Raw genomic sequence first — 19738 nt, 5'->3', positions numbered from 1 at the left:
ACCGCGCCCGACAAAGCACGGAGAGGCGACTTAGGTTTTGGTTTATTGCCCCTCAGCAGGCAGCGGTAGTCAGGGCCCAGGCTGGGGCTGCCCGGCTCAGCCAGCGGGCCTATACAGTGTGTACAGAGGTGCCATTCGTACCCTCCAGGAAAATACGCGATCGGGAATGTCTCGAAGTCTAGGAAAGGGTCTATCCCTGGTCCTGGGATATCTGGGCGGGGCAGGGCCGCACCACAAGGCCAATCGGTTCAGTCCAGCAGCGATCAGACGTCGAGGGAAGAGGCGGGGGACAGGGAGGGGGTTCGAGAGGGCGTGGTGGGCGCTAGCCCCGCGCTCCCAGCGCCCAGCACTCGCCACTGGAAGATACTGGCGTCCTTGCCGCCCAGGGAGATGAGATGCGAGTCGTCGTGCGTGAACCGGACGCTGGTCACGTGGCTGCCGTGGCCCCCATACATGCGGCTTGGCGCCTGAACCGAGTTAAGGTCAAGCTGCCGCTGCAGCGCAGCCCCGAACCGACCCGACCCGCCGTAGAGGCCCCTGGTGGTCTCACCTTGGCGCGAGCGCATGGGTACTGGAAGAGGTGCACTTTGCAGAAGTCGTCAGCCACGGCCACTATGCGCTCGTTGTGGGAGCGGCACAGGGAGTTGATGTCGGTTCCATCGGAGCCATCCGGCCACACGCCTAGTACAGTGGCTGGCCTCAGCCCGGCCTCCTCCCCACCGCCACCCACGGGCCAGAGTTGCACGCTTCCTAGCGCTCAGGCAGCCGCGGCCACCCAGCTACCACGTTCTAGGCAATCCTTCCCGGTTCCAAGGGCCAAGAGGCCTCCTGGGCTTGATCTGCGGGTTTCTGGACGCCCCCACGGCAGGATATAAGCCCAGCGTTCCAAGCCCAGACCTGGCTCCCTCCCCAACCTTATTCCCCCAACCCTCCTGCAGGGTTCCCCATCCCCAAGCCCCTGCTTACCGTAGACGTGGAAGCCCAGCACACAGGTGTAGGTAGCCCATTCCCGGTCTCGGCTCTCATAGCGATTCCTCAGCAACTTGCAGCCTCCTGCCACGTCCCCTGGGGATAGGGAGCCCAACCCAGCTCAGCTCTCACCCTGCCCTCAGTCGGGAAGATGATGGAGAAGGCCAGGTTGGAAAGACTGGCTTGAGTTAGCCAGTGATAGACACCCCCTACACCCTCCTTGAATCCCACCCCATGTGCTTCCAGACTTCTCACTGAAGTTCTCCCTAATTAAGCTCTCCATACCTGCCCTGAGAAACTTTACTAAAACAATCTTTTCTTAGTGCATTTTTCAACTCCCTCAAGTTAATGAGACATGAACTGTCTTCTTTTTTTGTGATTTTCCAATCACTCTTTCTTGAAATTTTCCAAATCACAAAATTTCTCATATGTACAATCCCAATCCCATTTTAACCCCATCTCTATCTTCACCTCTATCTGATAGCCCATCTTCACCTCTATCTGATAGACCCTCTGCCTGGAGCTTCCCAGATATTCTTCATCCCTGCCCAACCAGGAGCACCCCCTACAAATTAAACCCACTCCAGTTACCCTCTCCCCATGTCCAACCCCACTGCAACTCACAGTAAAGAATCTCATAGTCCCCAGAATTGGACATGATGAAGTTCCCATCCTTGGACCAGTCCAGGTGAGTAATGAAGCTAGAGTGACCCTAGGAGCAACGGTCAATAGTTTAAAAATGTTGCAACCACTTCCCTTCCCCAGGGGCCCCTAGTGTATCAGACCCCTGTGAGTGTACCTGCTGTTACCATGCCCCATCCTCCACCCCTTTTCCTCACCACACAGCGGCCAAAGCGGCTAGACTTGGCACCATCACTGGAAATGCTATAGATGTAGATCATGTTGTCATGGGAACCAATGGCCAGGTACAACCCATCTGCAAATATAGTCACTCAGAGAGGGAAGGGCCAGAGACAGATCTGAGTCCAGGGTGGGGTTAGCTCCCACCTGGGCTGTACCGGACCACTGAAAGCTGCTCATTGCCATCGGTGACATCAAACACGATCTCTCTGGTTTCTGTGTCCAAAACCAACCACCTGGAAGGGAAACAGGTAGAGGCAGATAGGGAAGCAAAAAAGCAGGATGACCCTTAGCAAGCCCACCCATGGAGGGGGGCTCCAAATCAGAAAACTTCAGAGAGCCCCACAGAAAGGCTATGATGCGAAAGAGAGGCCATTGCTGCCTTTTTATGCTAGAAAATGGGAACAGGCTAAGTGCAGATAAAAGCTGAGTGGCTTCTGATGCTAGCTGAAAAGGGAGAAGGAAACTACAGGCCAGGGCCCAACTACAAGAGCCTTGAGGCTTCTGTAAGCCTGTCACTTACAAGCCCTATGTTTGTCTCTCCTGTGCCCCTCCCATTCCCACTGCTTGTCTATCCTGGTCTGCCACCTCCTCTACTCCAAGGCGTGGAGGAGAGAGCAGTTGGGAGGAGGGGTGAAGACAGTTACACAGTAAGCAGGGGAGGCACAGGCTGCAGGGGCTTCAGGAGGAAGCACAGAGGAGTTGAAAGGTGCAGTCCTTGGCTTCTAAACTATAGTGGTTACTGCTGGTCCACTTCCCAGGTCTCCCTGTTTTCCCTCCCAGGAGTCCAAGCTCCCTCTCACCTCCCAGTGTTCAGTCCTACGGCTACAACTGCCCCACTCGGGTGGAAGTCAGCACAGAGACCAGTCTCCTGAGAGGGGGGAGAAGATGAATTCAAATTGAAGAAGATAACTTTCCAATGAAGAAACCAGGACAGACTCCTTGTCCTTTTGTTTGTTTGTTTGTTTGTTTTTTGAGACAGAGTCTCACTTTGTTGCCCAGGCTAGAGTGCTGTGGTGTCATCATGGCTCACAGCAACCTCAAACTCCTAGGTTCAAGCGATCTGCCTACCTTAGCCTCTCACATAGCTGGGACTTTGGGCACATGCCACTATCCAGCTGATTTTTCTATTTTTAATAGAGATGGAGTCTTGCTTTTGTTTAGGCTGGTCTCCAACTCCTGAGCTCAAGCAATCTCCCATCTCAGTCTCCCAGAGTACTAGGATTACACGTGTGAGCCACCAAACTGGCTGGGACCTTGTCTTCTTGATAACTCAAAGCCTCCCCAAGGAGATGAGGAAGAGAGGGACAAGGGACCTCGGATGCAGGCAGAGAGTCACTGAAGCCTTATGAGGACTAAGAACTGAGGCCTCAGCTGTGCTGGAGATTAACCATTTAGTTGCTGGACCAAGAGGAGGTCTGAGGGGTCCTGGTGGGTGGCAAGTGCAGGCAGTACCCAGGAAGCACTAGAGGCATCAGCTTTTACCCATCAATACAGAAAAATTACAATTTGGGCACCCAGTACACACTAGCTGCCTCTGGGAAGCAGAAGGAAAGGGGATATTGAGGAAGGAGGGGTGACCCAGAAGTCATGGTAGGTATGGCAGAGGAGATCAAGGGATACAGGCCTCTACCTTGAGGTCAATGCTCCAGGCCAGTGCATGGCCCTCCCCATCCCAGAGGCAGAGCTGCCGGTCATGGCCACAGGTTAGGAAGCGGTTCTGGGAGGGATGTGTGCAGAGCCCCCAGAGCTCATCAGTGTGGCCCTGCAATAGAGCATGGCTATCACCCCTTCCCTCTCCAACACCTCTGCCCTCCTTCCCCCCAAGCCCTTGACTACCCAACCTGGATTACAGGGGAGAAGCCCTGTGCCAGATCTCCCCTCAGCAAGGCATTCTTTGTGGTTCCCACCAGCAGCTCAGAGCCAGGCCCTTCAGCAATGGCCCGCACAGCCCCAAAATGTTCAGGGATCTGCAGGGTGGGGGCAGAGTGTCAAGAGCCCACTGACCATTCCTCTTCCTCCTCACTCCCTTGATCCCAGCCTAGCCCTCACCTCTGCCTCCTGGAGGGCCACCAACCCAGGCCCCCACTGTACCAACCGGCGGTCCCGCCCACCACCACTCAGCACTGTCCCGTCCCGCCGAAGACACAGGGCGAAGATGGAACCTTCGTGAGCGTGGGCCTGCGCCACAATCCCATAGGTCTCTGTTGATAAAGCCCCAGTGGGTCATGTTCTTGGGGTACAGGGGAGCAGAGAACAGGGGCAGTTACAATAGAGTAATAACTCCCAGCCATTGTGAACCAGTGAATACCATCTCTAGTCCTCACACTGCCAACACATCTGTTATTCTCCCCATTTCATAGACAGAACATCTGAGGCTCAGGGAAGCAAGGTAACTTCCTAGAAGGCCAGGCAACTAGTGGCAAAACTGGGATTTAAACCTGAGATACAGCAGACTCAAAGCCCTAGCCCTTCCTCCTTTATCATGCTGCCCCCATCCTTCTAGACCAGTGACCACAGAGAACTATCAACTCTGAAGGCAGAAGGATGGGAAACCCTCTCCTCTGTTCCCACAGACCCTCTCAATTACTAGACCTCCCAGATGTCACACCCAGCGTATACCTTTAGCTCCGCCCCTGCCTGGGGTCTTGGAATCTGAGGGGCTCCGCCCCCAGGTAAGAATATTTCCCTCTGAGTCCCCAGTGAGAATGTCTCCATCAGGGAGGAAGACAAAACAAGGGATAAACTTGGGTTTCTTGTATTTCTAGGAAAGAAGAGACCAGAGATCAAAAGGAAGGGCAAAGACTAAAGGAGGGTGCTGGGGGGCATCAGGGTCTACGTATTCAACCCAGTCCTTCCTCCTTCACTCTACCCTCCCATTCGTTCCCACTCATCCACGCCTCACCCCAAAGACACCCTGTTTCCGGGTGAGGGTCCCATTCCCAGGAACCCCTGCTCCACCACTCCAGTTCCAGAAGTGGACGTGAGATTTCCCACTGGTGACAATGCAACTGCTGTCACGAGGACTGAAGCCAACCGCCAGGACTGAGTCATTTGTACTCTGAAGGAAAGACACCAGATTCAGCCCATCCAAGCCCTGAGCACCCTCCTCTTACTTGACTCTCAATTTGCATCCTGACAGCAGGCCTGCAGAAGTCCAGAAACCCCAGCATAACCCTTCCTTCAAGACCATGGTCCCCTAGGAGCACTATTCTCTGTCACTCATGATTAATCACCCCAAAGCTAACACTTATGAGGTCAGAACTGTAGTCCCCATGTCACAGATGAAGAAACCAGGGCCCAGAGATAGTAGGAGGTATGCCCCAGGTGACCCAGCAAGAAAAAAAGTAAATATGGGTGGCGCCTGTGGCTCAAGGAGTGGGGCGCCAGTCCCATATGCCAGACGTGGTGGGTTCAAACCCAGCCCCGGCCAAAAAAAAAAGAAAGAAAGAAAAAAAGTAAATATATGCATGAGTCTGGAGCTCTCTGCACTCTACTAATCCCACCCCAACCTCAGAGCCCCTGTAAACCACCTGGACCACTCACCTTGATCTCAGCCAGCTTCACTCCTCGGCTGCAGTCCCATACAGACAGCATGTGCTCATTGGAATCATCCACCACACATAGAAAAGCACCCTGATCCTACAGATGTGGGGGCACAGGGGAGGGGCTGGGTGAACCTTGGAGGACTGGAGGCTCACAGTGTTTAGGCAGGGAGTGTCATCGTAAGTGGAGCGGGCAGGAGAAGTTGACATATATCTCTTTCTCAGGAGAACTGGCTGGGCAGGGTTCAGGAGGGCCAGGACTTTCCAGGCTTCCTGGTGACATGTAAAAGTCGGGGTTCCGGGGCAAGAATGGGGGTCACAAGCTTTGAGGCCAGCTCACCACAGTTGAAAAGGCCAAGGCTCCCACACCCCGCTCAAAGGCCCCCAGTCCAATCTCCTGAAGCTTCAGCAGCGTCTCTGAGTCCCAGATGTGAACAACAGGCTGCAGGGGCTGGTAGAAGACAAGGGGAGGGTGTAAGAAGGAATACTCGGATTCAGTTTCCTCATGTCTGCATGGTGTTTGACTCCAGCCTTACCTTTCCATCCTTATCCACTCCAGCTGTCTGTCCTGAGGCTACTCGAACACCATCGGGGTGAACCGCAAGGCTAAGGTGGGGAGGAGACACTCTAGGGAAAGGGTCTCTTAAGAGACCTCTCACTCCTCCACACCCACCCAGATTCTCTTACTGCCAAGGCCCCCATCCCTAGGCCTCAGGCCCCAGGCTTCTCACCATCGAACGCAGTCGGTGTGTCCCCGGTAATGTCTCTGGCCGCCACCTCCAGGACCCCCTGGACCTCCCCCAGGCCGGTATAGCACCACCACACAGGCGATAAAGTAGACCACCTCCCCAGAGCGCAGCACAAATAGATTAGAGCGAGAGTCACGACCCCTGTACCCGTAACTAGGTTAAAGGTCGCAGTCAAGGAAAGGGTCAGATCAAGGGTAGGAGGAACAGGAGGAGAAGGAGCTTCTGGCTGACAGCACCATCAGCAAAAGGATGGTAGAGGAAGGATTCGGAAGACTCCCTGTCCCCATAGACACAGGAGAAAACTGTAAGGAAGGAGAAGGGGGTCCCAAGGTGGGAAAGGTGAGTCACATGGGATTGGAGGGGGCAGGATACACCCAATCAAGGCTGAGGGTCTCTGGGGGTGGGCCGCTGGGCAGCTCCTCAAGGCTGCGGATGCCAGACGGGATGTACATGGTAATAGGGCGGCCGCGAAGGAACATTTTCACTGAGATGCCTTCTACAGAGAAAAGCAGGGGTATCAACCACCACCCTGCAGCCTTTCCTTTCCAGGAAAGCCAAAGCAGAACTCCACCCACCATACCTCACGGGTACCCCAAAATAGCTCCTGGGGTTGCAGCCCAAACCCTGACTCTGTTATCCAAGTTCTTCTCTCTGTCCCTGGGTACATACCCAAATTGTAATTGCTTCTCCGGGACCCAGGGCCCCCAGGGCTAGAGAGAGAGTCTTTTCCCCCACGGCTGCTGGGAAGAGAGAAAAACAGGTATTGGGAAAAGGACTGCAGTCAGGTCCCAGGGCTTGAGTGGGGATGGGGCAGAACACAAGACAAGGGGTTACTCCAGAGTCCTCAGTCCCCTCTGCAGGCTCACTGTTTGCACTATGGGCATCAGAGCCCTAAAGTAGATGAGAACTTTTATTGCACTATGGGCATCAGAGCCCTAAAGTAGATGAGAACTTTTAGTTCCATTTAAGAGACGATAACATTGAGGTTGAAGGGGCTAAGTGCACAGCATAAGACCTCAAAGCTTGTAAGAAGCAATGCATAGTGGGCGGCACCTGTGGCTCAGTGAGTAAGGCGCTGGCCCCATATGCCGAGGGTGGTGGGTTCAAGCCCAGCCCCGGCCAAACTGCAACAAAAAAATAGCCAGGCGTTGTGGCGGGCGCCTGTAGTCCCAGCTGCTCGGGAGGCTGAGGCAAGAGAATCGCCTAAGCCCAAGAGTTAGAGGTTGCTGTGAGCTGTGTGATGCCACGGCACTCTACCGAGGGTGATAAAGTGAGACTCTGTCTCTACAAAAAAAAAAGAAGCAATGCATAGTGCCAGACCCTCTCTCTTTCCTCCAAACCACCAGTCCTTTGGCTATCAACCTTTTCCTTTCCCCATCTATAAAACAGGACCAAGGTGAATCCAGAAAGTACACCAGCCCTGCCTTTCAGGGATCTGGGAGGTAAGCAAGAAAATCCTTATCTCTCAAGAGGAAAGGGGCAGGTGAATTCCAGAGATCACTGTCATTATATGATGATAAGGTAACAAAATCTCTTCAGAGAATAATGTAGAGCCTAAGGACAGAGGTAGAATAAACATTCAGGTGTCTTAGGGCCTGTACACACTCTGTGATAACTATGTTGAGCCACTAGAATGTCCCCTTGCCCTCTAAAAGTAAGTAGATTGGTATTTGGTAGATCTGGGGGGAGGGAGAGCTGAAACTCTGAGGACAGCCATCCATGAAAATCAGGGGTGCTTTTGGAATAGTCTCCTGGAATCTCAGAAGGTGTGTTGTGATATGATGGAAAGAGCAGGGGAACTACAGTCAGGAAGAGTAGGGTTCAAATCCTGACTAGCTGTGTCACCCCAGGCAAATGACTTACCCTCTCTAAGCCTGCTTCTCATGCAATGGACAGCATGAGACCACCTACCCCACAAGGATGTTGTGAGGACTGAATAAGATGGAGGAGGTCCAGGGTTTAGCATAATGCCTGATACACAGAAAGAGCCCTAGGAGTTCTTGTTCCTTTCTTCCTATTGGGCAAGGAAGTTCCCCAATCCTGTCCAGAGAAGGGAGGTGAGGGATGTGGAAGTTCAAGAGCCTGAGCCTAGGGTTGGGAGGGTTGGTGGGAGTCTCACCCACCTCTCTGTGCTCCCTGATCGAAATAACAGGTTGGCTGAGGAAGCTGCTTTCCTGGAGAGTTTCTGCCGAGGCCGCTCCGAGGGGGATGAGGAGGAAGAATTTCTTCGTGGTCTAGGTATAGTGATTAGGTGAAGGTCATTCCCTCCAATCGCACTCTGCAATCCTCCCACCCCTCCCAGCCCCTGCCGCAGGATACCTACGTGTCAGTGCGCTGAGGGGGCTGCACAGGCCTGAGGATCCCCGGGGGGCCAGGGGAGCCAGCCCCACTACTGCTGCTGCCCCCTCCTTCAGAATGGGTCCCACTAGGCTCTTCACTGCCCCCCTGAGGGGCTGGGGGACCATTACTCAGGCCAGGGAGTCCAGGGGATGGCTCAGTCTCCACCTCTGTCTCTGTCTGGGTGCCTCGGCTCACCAAGGAGGGGCTGCATGTGGGTGGCAGTCCTGGGGGGACTGCAGGATTGCTGGAGAGACAGTGAATTAACCTGGTGCCCCAGGCACACCAGGAAGGAGGGAAAGGGGAGTGTGCTGATAGCATACCTGTCTCTTACAGGAGCTGGCGTGCCAGAGTCCTGGAGGGAAGTGGAGGGCGCCTGCAGCCGAAGCAGGCGAAGGGCTTCTGCCAGGGCTGCCTTCACGAGCTCCATTTCTTTCTCCTGCACCCCAATCCGCTGGCTCAAGGACTGCAGGGCCTCCTGAGCAGGGCCCTCACCTGAGAAAGGGGCAAGAAGCACTCAGAATGTGCCCAGTGTCTGGAGAAAGGTTGAGAGGATTCTGTTACCACACAACTTTTTTTTTTTTTTTTTTTTTGAGACAGCGTGTTGTGGTGTGACAGCTCACAGCAACCTCAAATTCTTGGGCGTAAGCGATTCTCTTGCCTCAACTTTCCAAGCCCGCCACAATGCCCGCTTTTTTTTTTTTTTTAGTTGTAGTTGTCGTTGTTTGGCAGGCTGGGGCCGGATTCAAACCCACCAGCTCCAGTGTATGGGGCTGGATTCGAACTCACCAACCCTGGTGTATGTGGCTGGCGCCCTAGCCGCTGAGCTGCAAGCGCGGAGCCACCACACAACTTTTTATTTGTCCAATAGGACTGCCCCTTTCAAGCAGCCCCAGCTTTGGAGGCTCATCCAGAGAAGAGGAGATGGTGGTAGAGGATCAAGGGCCTCCTTCTGGCAGGGCAGGCCAGCAACCTGGCAAAGCTCCCTGCTGCCTTCTCAGCCTCCGCAAATACTGGGAGTACCATGGAGTACCAGGGAGAAAATATGGAGTACTGCCGAGGAACGTGGGAGCCACAAAGAGGCACGGTCCTGATGAGAGACTGCAGCCTTCCTCCCCTTCCCCAGCAAGCTCAGATCTCCACCAAAAGTAAAGTAACTGTGTGGGAACACTGGAAAAAAGGAGAGGTAAGGAGAGTAGAATAATACTGAGGACCCAGGAAAGAAATCCAGGGTGACAAAAGAGGGATCAGAGGTGAGCAGTCACAGTGAAGGTCCCAGTAGGGGTCAAAAGTAAAAAGACCTGAAGGACCAGGAGAAAAGGCCCAGAGTAACGACCGGGTCACGAAAACTGCAAAGGGCCCCGAGTTATATGGGAGGCAAGATGACGTTGGGGAAGTCCGAAATGACAGCAGGAATACCCAAGTAACTAAGCAGGGCGATCTGAGAAACTGTGGAGGATGCTCAGAGTCCCCGGGACGAAGGAGCACGCGGGGATGCCTCCAGACAGCAGTCGTAGGGCTCGCCGCGTACGGCTCTGGCGGAGCCCGACGGCCGGGCGCTCCGGGAACAGGCACGCCGCCCGCCCCGCCCCGTACTCACCGGGCCCCCCGGCCCCGTCCATCCGGCCCCCCGGTTGCTCCGAGCGGCGGAGGAGGCGTCTAAGCCGCGGGGGCCATGGCAGGGGAGAGGGGAAGGGGAAGCACCCCGGGGCGCGCGCAGAGAGCCGTGTCACCCCAAGGGGGCGCTGTCAGCAGCAGGGAAGGGGCCTGGAGGGGGCGCTGTGGGTCCGGGGCAGCAGTCACCCGGGCCGCGGGGGCCTCGGACGCTCCCCGGGCCGTTCTTGGCTCCCTGGGGAGAGTGGCAGAGACAGTCTCAGGCCCCGGCGCCGCGGCACAAACAGTTGCCGGACGCGGAGCCGCCAGGAAGCGCGGGAGGGGGGGGCGGGTCCGGAGAGGCCGGGCCGCCTGCTAACCCCTCCCTGTCCGGGCCTGGCTGCTAGTACCGGGGCGGGGCCCGCCGGCTGACCCCTCACCCCCTCCCGGCCTGGGGCCTCCAGGCCCTTCCGGGATCTCGCCCCGGTTTCCCAAGGCATCTGGGTGGGAGTGCCGGCCCTGGGGTCCACTCTCGGCATTACCTAGCCCCTAGTCCCTCGTGACTGAAATAACCAGCCCCCCCACTTCCGTGAGGGGACGGGGGCGGGGTCACGAAATGTGCCTTCTGCCCAGGGGTGGAGCTTCTCCTAAGGGGCAAGGCCGAGGCATTCCGAATTGGGGCTGACAGGGCAGCAGATTATTAAAGCTGAGGGTGGAAGGATGCTCAGGGTATTGGGGTCAGGGTGGCATTAGCCCAGCTCAAGCTGGGATGGGCTGAGTCAGCATCCTGCCCTGAGCAACCTCCCTCCCCGACAGCACCGCACTCCCTTGGGCAGAGATGGGAGATGGCGCCGGTGTTGCCCCTGGTGCTGCCCCTCCAGCCCCGCATCCGCCTGGCGCAGGGGCTCTGGCTACTCTCCTGGCTGCTGGCACTGGCCGGTGGCCTCACCTTCCTCTGTAGCGGGCACCTCCTGGTCCAGCTGTCGCACCTTGGCACCTTCCTGGCTCCCTCCTGCCGGTTCCCTGCCCTGCCCCAGGTTGCCCTCGCAGCCGGTGCAGTGGCTCTGGGCACAGGACTCGGGGGTGCAGGAGCCAGCCGGGCAAGTCTGGACGCAGCTCGATACCCTCCCTGGAGAGGGGTCCTGGGACCACTGCTGGTGGCTGGCACTGCTGGGGGTGGGGGCCTCCTGGTCCTTGCCCTGGGACTAGCCCTGGGTTTGCCTGGGAGTCTGGACCAGGGGCTAGAGGAGGGCCTGGAAACTGCCTTGGCTCACTACAAGGACACAGAGGTGCCGGGACGATGTCATGCCAAACGGCTGATGGATGAGCTGCAGCTGAAGCACCACTGCTGTGGGCGCCATGGGTACAAGGATTGGTTTGGGGTCCAGTGGGTCAGCAGCCGTTACCTGGACCCCAATGACCAGGACGTGGTTGAGTGAGTGATCTGCTTCTCTCTTCTCCTCCTCCTTCTTCCCAGACAGGCTCCCTCCTGCTGCCTTGCAACCCCACCTAACCCAAACGGGCAATAAGTAGAGCACAATGGCTGGAAGAATGGGTTATAGCTTTGCTATTAGCTGTGTAGGGCTAGGGGCAGTGGTTAACACCTATAATCCCAGTACTCTCCTGAGAGAAAGGTAGATTACTTGAGCTCAGGAGTTCAAGACCAGCCTGACAAGGGCAAGATCCCGTCTCAAAAAAAAAATAGCTGGGTGTTGTGGCAGGCGCCTGTAGTCCTGGGTACTTGGGAGGCTGAGAGAGGGACCACTTGAGACCAAAAGTTTGAGGTTCCTGTGAGCTATGACACCATATCAGTCTACGGAGGGTGACACAGTAAGACTCTGTCTCAAAAATAAAATAAAAATATTAGCTATGCAACTCAGGGCATGTTACCAAACCACTGTAAGCTCATTTCTTCATCTGTAAAATGGAGATAATAGAACCTATTGTATAGTATAGGTAGATACTGATCTTCTAGAGTTGTTGTGAAGATAAATGAATTATGCTTGACTAGCATGTAAATGAAGCAGTCAGTAAATGTTTTACTATCATTATCCCATGCTCAACTTTTGTGCACCTCAGCTTCTAACCTAGTCATCTATTTCCACACATGCTAACCCCTGCCCCTCCCTTTGCAGCCGGATTCAGAGCAATGTGGAAGGCCTATACCTGACTGATGGAGTCCCTTTCTCTTGCTGCAACCCCCACTCACCTCGGCCTTGCCTGCAAAGTCAACTTTCAGACCCCTATGCCCACCCCCTCTTCGACCCCCGACACCCCAACCTAAACCTCTGGGCCCAAGGATGCCATGAGGTGCTGCTTGGGCACCTGCAGGACCTGGCCAGCACACTGGGCAGCATGCTGGCTGTCACCTTCCTGCTGCAGGTGAGTCAGCATCTGAGGCCTCCTACCTGGGACCCCTCAAACAGCCAACCCTCCTTGATTCTCTCCCTTTGCCTCCCCTACAGGGTCTGGTGCTTGTTGGCCTGCGGTACCTGCAAACAGCACTGGAGGGGCTTGGAGGGGCCATTGATGGGGAAGGAGAGACCCAAGGCTATCTCTTTCCTGGTGGGCTGAAAGATATGCTGAAAACAGCATGGCTACAGGGAGGGGTTGCCCACAGGCCAGCAGCTGAGGAGGCCCCACCAGAAGAGGCACCTCCCAAGGAGGATCTACCTGAGGCCTAGTTGCCTACAGCATAGGATAGGGGGGGTGAAGCTGGGGAAGGCGGGAAGAGGGTGGAATGGACAAGTCTGGAAACCTCACAACTCCTTACCAAGACTCCAGGTTGGGGGGAGGGTCCCCGGGATTAGAGAGGTTAGGGATAGTCAGTGAGCTGGAAGGAATTGAGGATAGTCAGGTAGCTGGACAAGGGCAAGAGAAAAGCAGCTCTTAGGGCTTAGCCCTTGCAACCGGAACCAGCAGGTGTAACAGCAAGAACAGAATGATGAGAAAGTAACATGGGAAAGCCTAGAGATTGCTTCTGGTGCGCAAAACTCAATAAAAGTTTTTGGATGGAAGTCACTGCTCTTTTTTATCAAGGTGATGGGGCCCCTGGGAGAACTGGTCTCTGTCTGATGGAGAAGTCAGAACTCCCAAGTTTTGACCCTTGCGCAGCCTGTGCAGGAACAGATACCCACCAACTATAGCAGTGGTTCTCAACCTGTGGGTCGTGACCCACAGGAACTGTATTAAAGGGCATTAAGAAGGTTGAGAATCACTGAACCATAGGATTAGAAAGCAAGAACCAGACATGTGAAGTGAAGGAAAACAAACAGCCACTCCAGGTTGAGATTCTTTATTTTGGAGGTAGGAGGGAGGGGTCAGCATGCTCAGGTGGGGAGGGTCTAGCCCAGCTCCTCCAGCCCCCCAGTGCATGCCAAGCCCCAATAAATTACTGAGTTCCTCTGCTGCCCTCCTTCTTGAGTCCATCTGTCTTTCTGCACCACCCCAGACAGAGCCAACCTGACTCAATACAAGGGCCACTTGTGCCCAGTCTCTAGGTAGTGCCACGTGGCAGGCTAGGGGAGGGAAGAAGCAGCAAGGCCAAGCCCTGGGCCTGGAGAGGTGGAGGGGGCACCTCTGGTTTTGAGGGGTCAGGATTGGAAAACCACATCCTGGGCAGGCCTGGGGCCCAGTCCCACAAGGTCTGTGCCTGAAGTGAGGTGGTAGTCAGGGTGGGGACGCCATCACACCTCAATGGCTGGGTCTGAGCCCCTGCCTTGCCGCTGCAGCTGCTCCTCCTGCTTCATCTTGGGCTTCTCTGTCCGTGTGTGCCACACCAGGACCTGTGCCAGGAGTGCTGCAGTGAGCGTGGGACCAGCCATAGGACTGGCCACAGCCAGGCTCTGGTGCCCTCAGTGTGGAATGGGTTCTCCACCCCCTCTACATACACAGTATAGCCTGAAAAGTGTGAAGGGCAGCGTACGTGTAAAACAGAGCCTTATCTGTTCACCCTCTCTGCATCACATGGGTTTCCAGAACTCTGGGAGATGGAGTAGCAGAAGGCCACTTATCCTCCCTTGGCTCCCAGCTTACCCTTCAGTAGAGGAATCAAGGCTGATCACAGATCTGGAGAGTCCCTCCTGATTTAAATTCCCATTTCCTAGGTGCTCACCCCATTTATCCCATCACCTGTTCATCCAAAGCCAGTTTCTCATGACTACTTCCATTCTCTTACCCGAGTGCAGTTGGCAGCCCGTGGCTCCAGGTCCTTGGGATCCACAAGATGGCTCAGGAGACTGCTCTCCAGGTAGCCCCGGGGAGCAGCAGCATCAAACTGGGCTTTGGGCTTAGCCAACAGCAAGGGCAGGGCGACAGCAAATCCTGCCATATCCATGGGGAAAGGCCTACTGGGCTCCCAAGCTGTGTGGAAGCCAATAACCCGGCCATCCTGTACCTGAGGGCCTTCAAATCGCAGGCCGCCCACCAGCCCCACGGGCCACACTGAGACGCCACGGGTCCAGCGCATCTACCGGGGGTCAGGAAAGAAGAAACAGAGAGGGGTGGCCCATGGGAAAGAGGGCAGCAGAAAGGGCTACTGGCACCCTCTGCCCACTACTTCCCACTTCTCATCCAGCAGCAACACTGGTAACCAAGGTAATGAATGAAGCTGGCCCCATTTAGCCTCTTGCCCCATCCCTTTGAGTGCTCACCTCCTCAAAGAGCTCCTGGCTGTAGGTGTTGTCATCATCAGCAAAGTACACGACTCCTTGGGTCCCAGGTGGTGGAGGGTCCTTCTCCCCACCAACAGCAACCCCTCTGCCCCGGAGCCACTCCAGGGCTTTGTTCCGCTGCTCTACACCACGGGGCCGAACCCAGCCTGGCTCTCCCTCCCGAAGCCGCTGGGCCTTGGGTGTGAGGACCACCAGGTGTGTGAAGAGGAGGCCAGAAGCAGCCAGCAGCCCTGAGACAAGTGGGGTGGGACCCTCAGCATCCTCCACCAGCAGCCAATGCAGCCTGGGAACCAGGCTCAATGTCTGGGACAGCCGCACCAGCTCTGCCTTCTGTACCAGCCTGCAGGAGAGAGATGCAGCAGGAGAAAAGGGATAGGCACCACTTGCTCACTCCTGACAGATTCTCCTGGGCTGTCACTAGCATCCCTTATGGCCTTTCTCTGACCAGTGCCCAAACTCCTCCTTTTTGGCCTGTCAGCTTCATGCTGACACACACTTGCCCTGTTCTTCCAGTTCATGTTGGTCACTACCTCAACCCCAGGGCTTTGGCTGTGGAAAACAATAAACTAAGGGCTCAGGCTTTGGGACCAGATAGATCTGGGTTTCAAGCCCAGCTTTGAAACTTACACCAGTAGAACAGGTTCTTTTCCTTCTGTGCTGCATTTCCAGATAAAGGAATTTATTTTAGAGGACCCCTTGACTCACTCCTCTCCAGAGGAAGAAGAGAGATTTGAGTTTAGAGGAGAAACTGGGACTGTATGGTTTGGCCTCTTCTGGGCTTCTTTATCCTTCAGATGTGCCTGCCCAGCCCAAGCTTGGTGGTGCGTGCATGTTGGGGTGAGATCTAGAGCCCCCTATGACTGGATAGGGCAGCCATCTGATTCCAGGCCCTTTTGGCTACAGATCCAAAACCACATCCCTAATAGTCTTTTTGTTTGGGTTTTTTTTTTTTTGAGACAGAGTCTCACTATGTCACCCTTGGTAGAATGCCGTGGCGTCACAGCTCACAGTAACCTCAAACTCCTGGGCTTACATGATTCTCTTGCCTCAGCCTCCCAAGTAGCTGGGACTACAGGCTTCTGCCACAATGCCCAGCTGTTTTTTTGTTGCAGTTGTTTTTATCTGTTGTTTAGCTGGCCTGGGCCAGGTTCAAACCCACCACCCTCAATGTATGTGGCTGGTGCCATAACTACTGTGCTATGGGCCCTGGGCCCCTAATTGTTTTTTTTTTTTTTTTCCAGTAATAAAGTTACATTGTGATTTAAAACAAAAACAAATGCAAAATACTAAGTACATTGCCCGGTAGAAAGTAAACACACTGTATAGAATAACTGGTATAACTATTTCATACCCCTGTATGACTATGCTGCCAAGCCCCTTTCTATCTTAATTTAGTCAGGGTTTTTTTAACTTTCTCACCTGAGGAGGATCCCTAAAGAGAAAATTAGCTTATTGGCAAATTTCTTTGAAATTTAATTATTCTGTCTTAAAATTCGGCAGGATGGGCGGCGCCTGTGGCTCAGTCAGTAAGGCGCTGGCCCCAAATACGGAGGGTGGCGGGTTCAAACCCGGCCCCGGCCCCAGCCAAACTGCAACCAAAAAATAGCCGGGCGTTGTGGCGGGCGCCTGTAGTCCCAGCTACTCGGGAGGCTGAGGCAGGAGAATCGCTTAAGCCCAGGAGTTGGAGGTTGCTGTGAGCTGTGTGAGGCCACGGCACTCTATCAAGGGCCATAAAGTGACTCTGTCTCTACAAAAAAAAAAAAAAAAAATTTGGCAAGACATGATTGCAAGAGGGACTTTACCTAACAATTGCAATCAGTGTAACTGGCTTATTGTACCCTCAATGAATCCCCAACAATAAAAAAAAAGAAAAAAAAAATTTGGCAGGAAATCTGTATTTCACATAATAGTGTAGCCAGGTCTATTGTTAACAGAAAAATCACCATTTTCCCATAAATCTTTGAGTAAAAATGTGGTTCATTTGTCTTGTTTTTGGCATGCTCTAGTTTGAGGACTATCTCCCAGCTCAGTGGCTCCCCGAACTTCTCCTAATCAACTCCAATTTCTTGGTCCATGCAACCCTTTTGGGTGCACCAAAGCCCATACCTGGCATAGGTGGGGGTAACAACATAGATAGTAGGCAATGCCTCCGGTTCAGGGGGCTGGGCAGGGGCAGGGGGTGGGCGTCGCAGATCAGCTTGCAGCTGGGAAATCCTCAGATCCTTCTGCCGAAGCTGCTCCGCTGCTGCCCGAAGGGGAGGGAGGCAGTCACATGGCTGGCCTGGTCCCAGGAAGCATGGGGAAAGGGGAGGGGCAGAGAACCACAGAATGTTCAGCATCCCAAAAGGCCATAACTTTCTCATTCACCTCCTAGCCAATACAGGAATCTGCACACGACTTCTCTAGTAGCCTTTTCTACACCCCTAATGTGGAGAGGTCACTGTCTCAATCAGCAGCTTCTATCCATCTTTAATAAGTTCCATCTGTTACAATTTTCAGTAGGATATCCTGCTGATTATCTGCCTCCATCCCTTCTATCTGCTCACCCTAGTTTTTGCCTTCTAGACTCATAACAAACAAGTAGATTTCCTTAAATAGCACAGTCTTTCAAATACTGGAAGATCACAAAGTGGCACTGTCCTTAAATCCTTGTATAAGAGCCTGCCTCTTCCCTCGCTGTGTGACCAAAGACTCATCATTAAATTCACTGATTCCATCATTGGATAAATATTTATTGAATATTCCTCCTCGGAGGCACTGCTTAGGTGCTGGGGATACAGCAGGGAACAAAACAAGAGACAGGCCCTGCCCTCACAATTGAGTGGAGGAAGCAAACACTAATTAGAGAAACAAATTAATAAAACCATTACAAATTGTGTTAAGGACCATGAAGAAAATAAACAGTACAGAGGAAAAAAAGGGAATTGGGAATAAGAAGGGGTTAGTTTAGCTTAGTGGTAAGAGAAGACCTCTCTGAGGAGGTGACATTAGAGCTAAGACCTGAAGGATGAGAAAGGCAGCCGTAAGAGTAGGGAGAAAAGCAACGCAGGCAGAGGGAACAGGTTAAGAGCTTGAGAGAGCAATGAGCGTGGGGGTTTAGAGAGTGTCAAGAAGCAGTATGGCTGGGGCAGAGGGAGGGATAGTGGGAAATGGGGCCGGCTAGGCAGACGGCAGCAGGCACATGAGGGGCCTTGTAGGCTCCGGAAAGGAGTCCAGATTTCATCCGAGGTGCGGCGGTGAGCCGCGGAGTGTTCTAAAGTGGGGAGAGCGCCGCGGCAGCAGAAGGCTGTCGGAAGGGACGAGCGGATGAATGGTGTTTGCAGGGATTCATCCCCAGGGCTGGATGCACAGCGAAGGGCGCCCTCGGGCCGGCCCACTGCGCCCCAGCCCCGCCCCGCTTCGCTCACCGAGCTGCACCAGCGCGTAGAGGAGGCCGGCGATAGACACCAGGAAGTAGGCGAGAAACACATTCTTCAGCTTCAGCTTCATGGCCGCGACGCCGCGGGCGCCGAAGCGGGCGGGATCGGGAGGGGACCAGGGGTCCCCGCCCCCCGTTCGTCCCTAGGCGCCACCCCTGAAGCGGCCCCGCCCTGCGTCCCGCCTTTCTGGCGCTCCCGACCGGCTCTCTGGCAGCAGGGCCTGGCCGTGTAGCCTAACACCCACTTCCGGTCACCTAGCGTCCCTTCCTAAAGTTGATTTTCGGTCCCACCTCCTGGTCCCAGGAACACGGGACAGTGACGTCACATCCGGCGTGTCAAGCGCGCTTGGCCGGCAGACAGAAGCCCGGGTGGCAGCACATGGGACCTACTTCGAGACCCGCCCCTTGAACGCAGAATCGCTTGAGCAACCCAATACGTACCCAGGGAATCCAATCCCTGTGCCCAGATTTTCTTACTCATCTGTCCGGCAGTCCCCTTTTTATGGATAAGAAACTCAGGTTGGCACGAACGATGTCATTGCCACAGGACAACACGCTGTGTTCCTTCTAGAAACAAACACTGATTCCAGGATCTGTACTATTTCCTGTGGTCCACATTTCAACATACAACAGTGGGGGCGCCAAAGTAGCCGACACCTCACAGAGAATACTCAAAGTATTTCCTGAGCTAGGGAATTCAATAAATTCATCCCCTAACTCCTCCACAAGCACAAGCCATCCTTAGCATTTTTTCTAAAAAACACAAAACAAAAACCAACTCCCCTTAAGACCCACCAGTTTCTCCTGGTACAGACGATGGTTAAGGACAAACTGCCCCCCTAGCTGGTGAGTAAAATCCATTTTCTTGTAAAATAATCTCTAAGATTTGTGGTCAGTCTATAAAATAGAGGAAACTATTTGTCATCACTATAACAATGGAGAACTTGAAAAAGTGCCATTAACTAAAATGAAGTAGTCTTCAGTGTGAGAACATTTGACATAACAGCTATTTCTATCCAAGACCCTGCCAGCTCTGATCATCCAGGCCTAAAATGTGAGGACCCTGTTGGGCTCTTCTGTGAAAATAATCTCCAGATGGCTAAGCAGTTGGCCATATACACCAGAGCTGGTGGGTATATATGGCCTGCTAAACAACGACAACTACAAAATAATAGCCTGGCGTTGTGGCCGGTGCCTGTAGTCCCAGCTACTAGGGAAGCGAAAGCAAGAGAATCCCTTAAGCCCAAGAGTTTGAAGTTGCTGTGAGCTGCAATATCACAGCACTCTACCGAGGGGACATAGTGAGACTCTGCCTCAAAAAAAAAAAAAAAATTCTTCAACTAGAAAGCTGAGGAATGCTTGATGTTGCTCATCTTACTCAACCAATGACTCTTGCTTATGCTGTAACCAGATGAAATTGTCAGGCTCTTAGGTTTCTTTTTTTTTTTTTAGTATTTTTTTTTTGGTTTTTGGCCAGGGCTAGGTTTGAACCCGCCACCTCCAGCAGATGGGGCCGGCACCCTACTCCTTGAGCCACAGGTGCTGCCCAAGGCCCTTAGGTTTCTTATGGCTCAGACTAGAACCAGAATCCAG

General features: G+C 54.0%; 3 protein-coding genes across 9 annotated transcripts; 1 reads left to right on the top strand and 2 right to left on the bottom strand.

The window, feature by feature from the left end:
- Positions 1-25: 25 nt before the first annotated feature.
- EML3 (EMAP like 3) lies at positions 26-10188 on the bottom strand. 6 transcript variants are annotated; one of them, XM_053562267.1, is made up of 22 exons: positions 10062-10188; positions 8785-8956; positions 8448-8708; positions 8248-8358; positions 6794-6864; positions 6497-6620; positions 6107-6277; positions 5912-5981; positions 5716-5826; positions 5377-5472; positions 4736-4891; positions 4453-4594; positions 3883-4034; positions 3675-3800; positions 3464-3595; positions 2634-2701; positions 1978-2066; positions 1809-1906; positions 1594-1681; positions 967-1065; positions 551-681; positions 26-467 (listed from the first exon to the last, which is right to left on the bottom strand). In XM_053562267.1, exons 1-22 carry the CDS (start codon positions 10081-10083, stop codon positions 264-266), a joined length of 2694 nt encoding a protein of 897 aa, XP_053418242.1. In that variant the 5' UTR covers positions 10084-10188; the 3' UTR covers positions 26-263. The 6 variants fall into 6 exon arrangements, with proteins under 6 accessions (XP_053418242.1, XP_053418244.1, XP_053418243.1 ...); XM_053562269.1 differs by having other exon boundaries at positions 6497-6617; XM_053562268.1 differs by having other exon boundaries at positions 6794-6861.
- A 662-nt stretch (positions 10189-10850) lies between these two features.
- On the top strand, positions 10851-13071 carry ROM1 (retinal outer segment membrane protein 1). The gene is made up of 3 exons (XM_053562284.1): positions 10851-11489; positions 12190-12436; positions 12520-13071. Exons 1-3 carry the CDS (start codon positions 10900-10902, stop codon positions 12736-12738), a joined length of 1056 nt encoding a protein of 351 aa, XP_053418259.1. The 5' UTR covers positions 10851-10899; the 3' UTR covers positions 12739-13071.
- Positions 13072-13333: 262 nt separating this feature from the next.
- B3GAT3 (beta-1,3-glucuronyltransferase 3) lies at positions 13334-19606 on the bottom strand. Of its 2 annotated transcripts, XM_053562286.1 has the most exons (6): positions 18135-18288; positions 16834-17008; positions 14707-15067; positions 14232-14522; position 14090; positions 13748-13839 (listed from the first exon to the last, which is right to left on the bottom strand). In XM_053562286.1, exons 1-6 carry the CDS (start codon positions 18214-18216, stop codon positions 13748-13750), a joined length of 1002 nt encoding a protein of 333 aa, XP_053418261.1. In that variant the 5' UTR covers positions 18217-18288. The 2 variants fall into 2 exon arrangements, with proteins under 2 accessions (XP_053418260.1, XP_053418261.1); XM_053562285.1 differs by lacking the exon at position 14090 and having other exon boundaries at positions 13334-13839; positions 18135-19606.
- Positions 19607-19738: the final 132 nt, after the last annotated feature.

Source organism: Nycticebus coucang, chromosome 14 (genome assembly GCF_027406575.1).
Source record: "Nycticebus coucang isolate mNycCou1 chromosome 14, mNycCou1.pri, whole genome shotgun sequence".
In the NCBI taxonomy this organism is placed as follows: domain Eukaryota; kingdom Metazoa; phylum Chordata; class Mammalia; order Primates; family Lorisidae; genus Nycticebus; species Nycticebus coucang.
The sequence above is the reverse complement of the archived record's forward strand: the minus strand, read 5'-3'. Positions and strand labels throughout refer to the sequence as shown.

Coding starts and splice junctions, on each gene's coding strand:
- EML3 (XM_053562267.1), bottom strand. CDS start 10,083: ATGGACGGGGCCGGGGGGCCCG. Junction 5,473..5,715: donor CCTTGGCCTTTTCAACTGTG/GTGAGCTGGCCT, acceptor CCACATCTGTAG/GATCAGGGTGCTTTTCTATG. Junction 1,907..1,977: donor AGTGGTCCGGTACAGCCCAG/GTGGGAGCTAAC, acceptor CTATATTTGCAG/ATGGGTTGTACCTGGCCATT.
- B3GAT3 (XM_053562285.1), bottom strand. CDS start 18,216: ATGAAGCTGAAGCTGAAGAATGTGTTTCTCGCCTACTTCCTGGTGTCT. Junction 17,009..18,134: donor CTACGCGCTGGTGCAGCTCG/GTGAGCGAAGCG, acceptor TCCTGGGACCAG/GCCAGCCATGTGACTGCCTC. Junction 13,840..14,231: donor GGGCTGCCAACTGCACTCGG/GTAAGAGAATGG, acceptor CTCCTGGCACAG/GTCCTGGTGTGGCACACACG.
- ROM1 (XM_053562284.1), top strand. CDS start 10,900: ATGGCGCCGGTGTTGCCCCTGGTGCTGCCCCTCCAGCCCCGCATCCGC. Junction 11,490..12,189: donor AATGACCAGGACGTGGTTGA/GTGAGTGATCTG, acceptor CTCCCTTTGCAG/CCGGATTCAGAGCAATGTGG. Junction 12,437..12,519: donor CTGTCACCTTCCTGCTGCAG/GTGAGTCAGCAT, acceptor CCTCCCCTACAG/GGTCTGGTGCTTGTTGGCCT.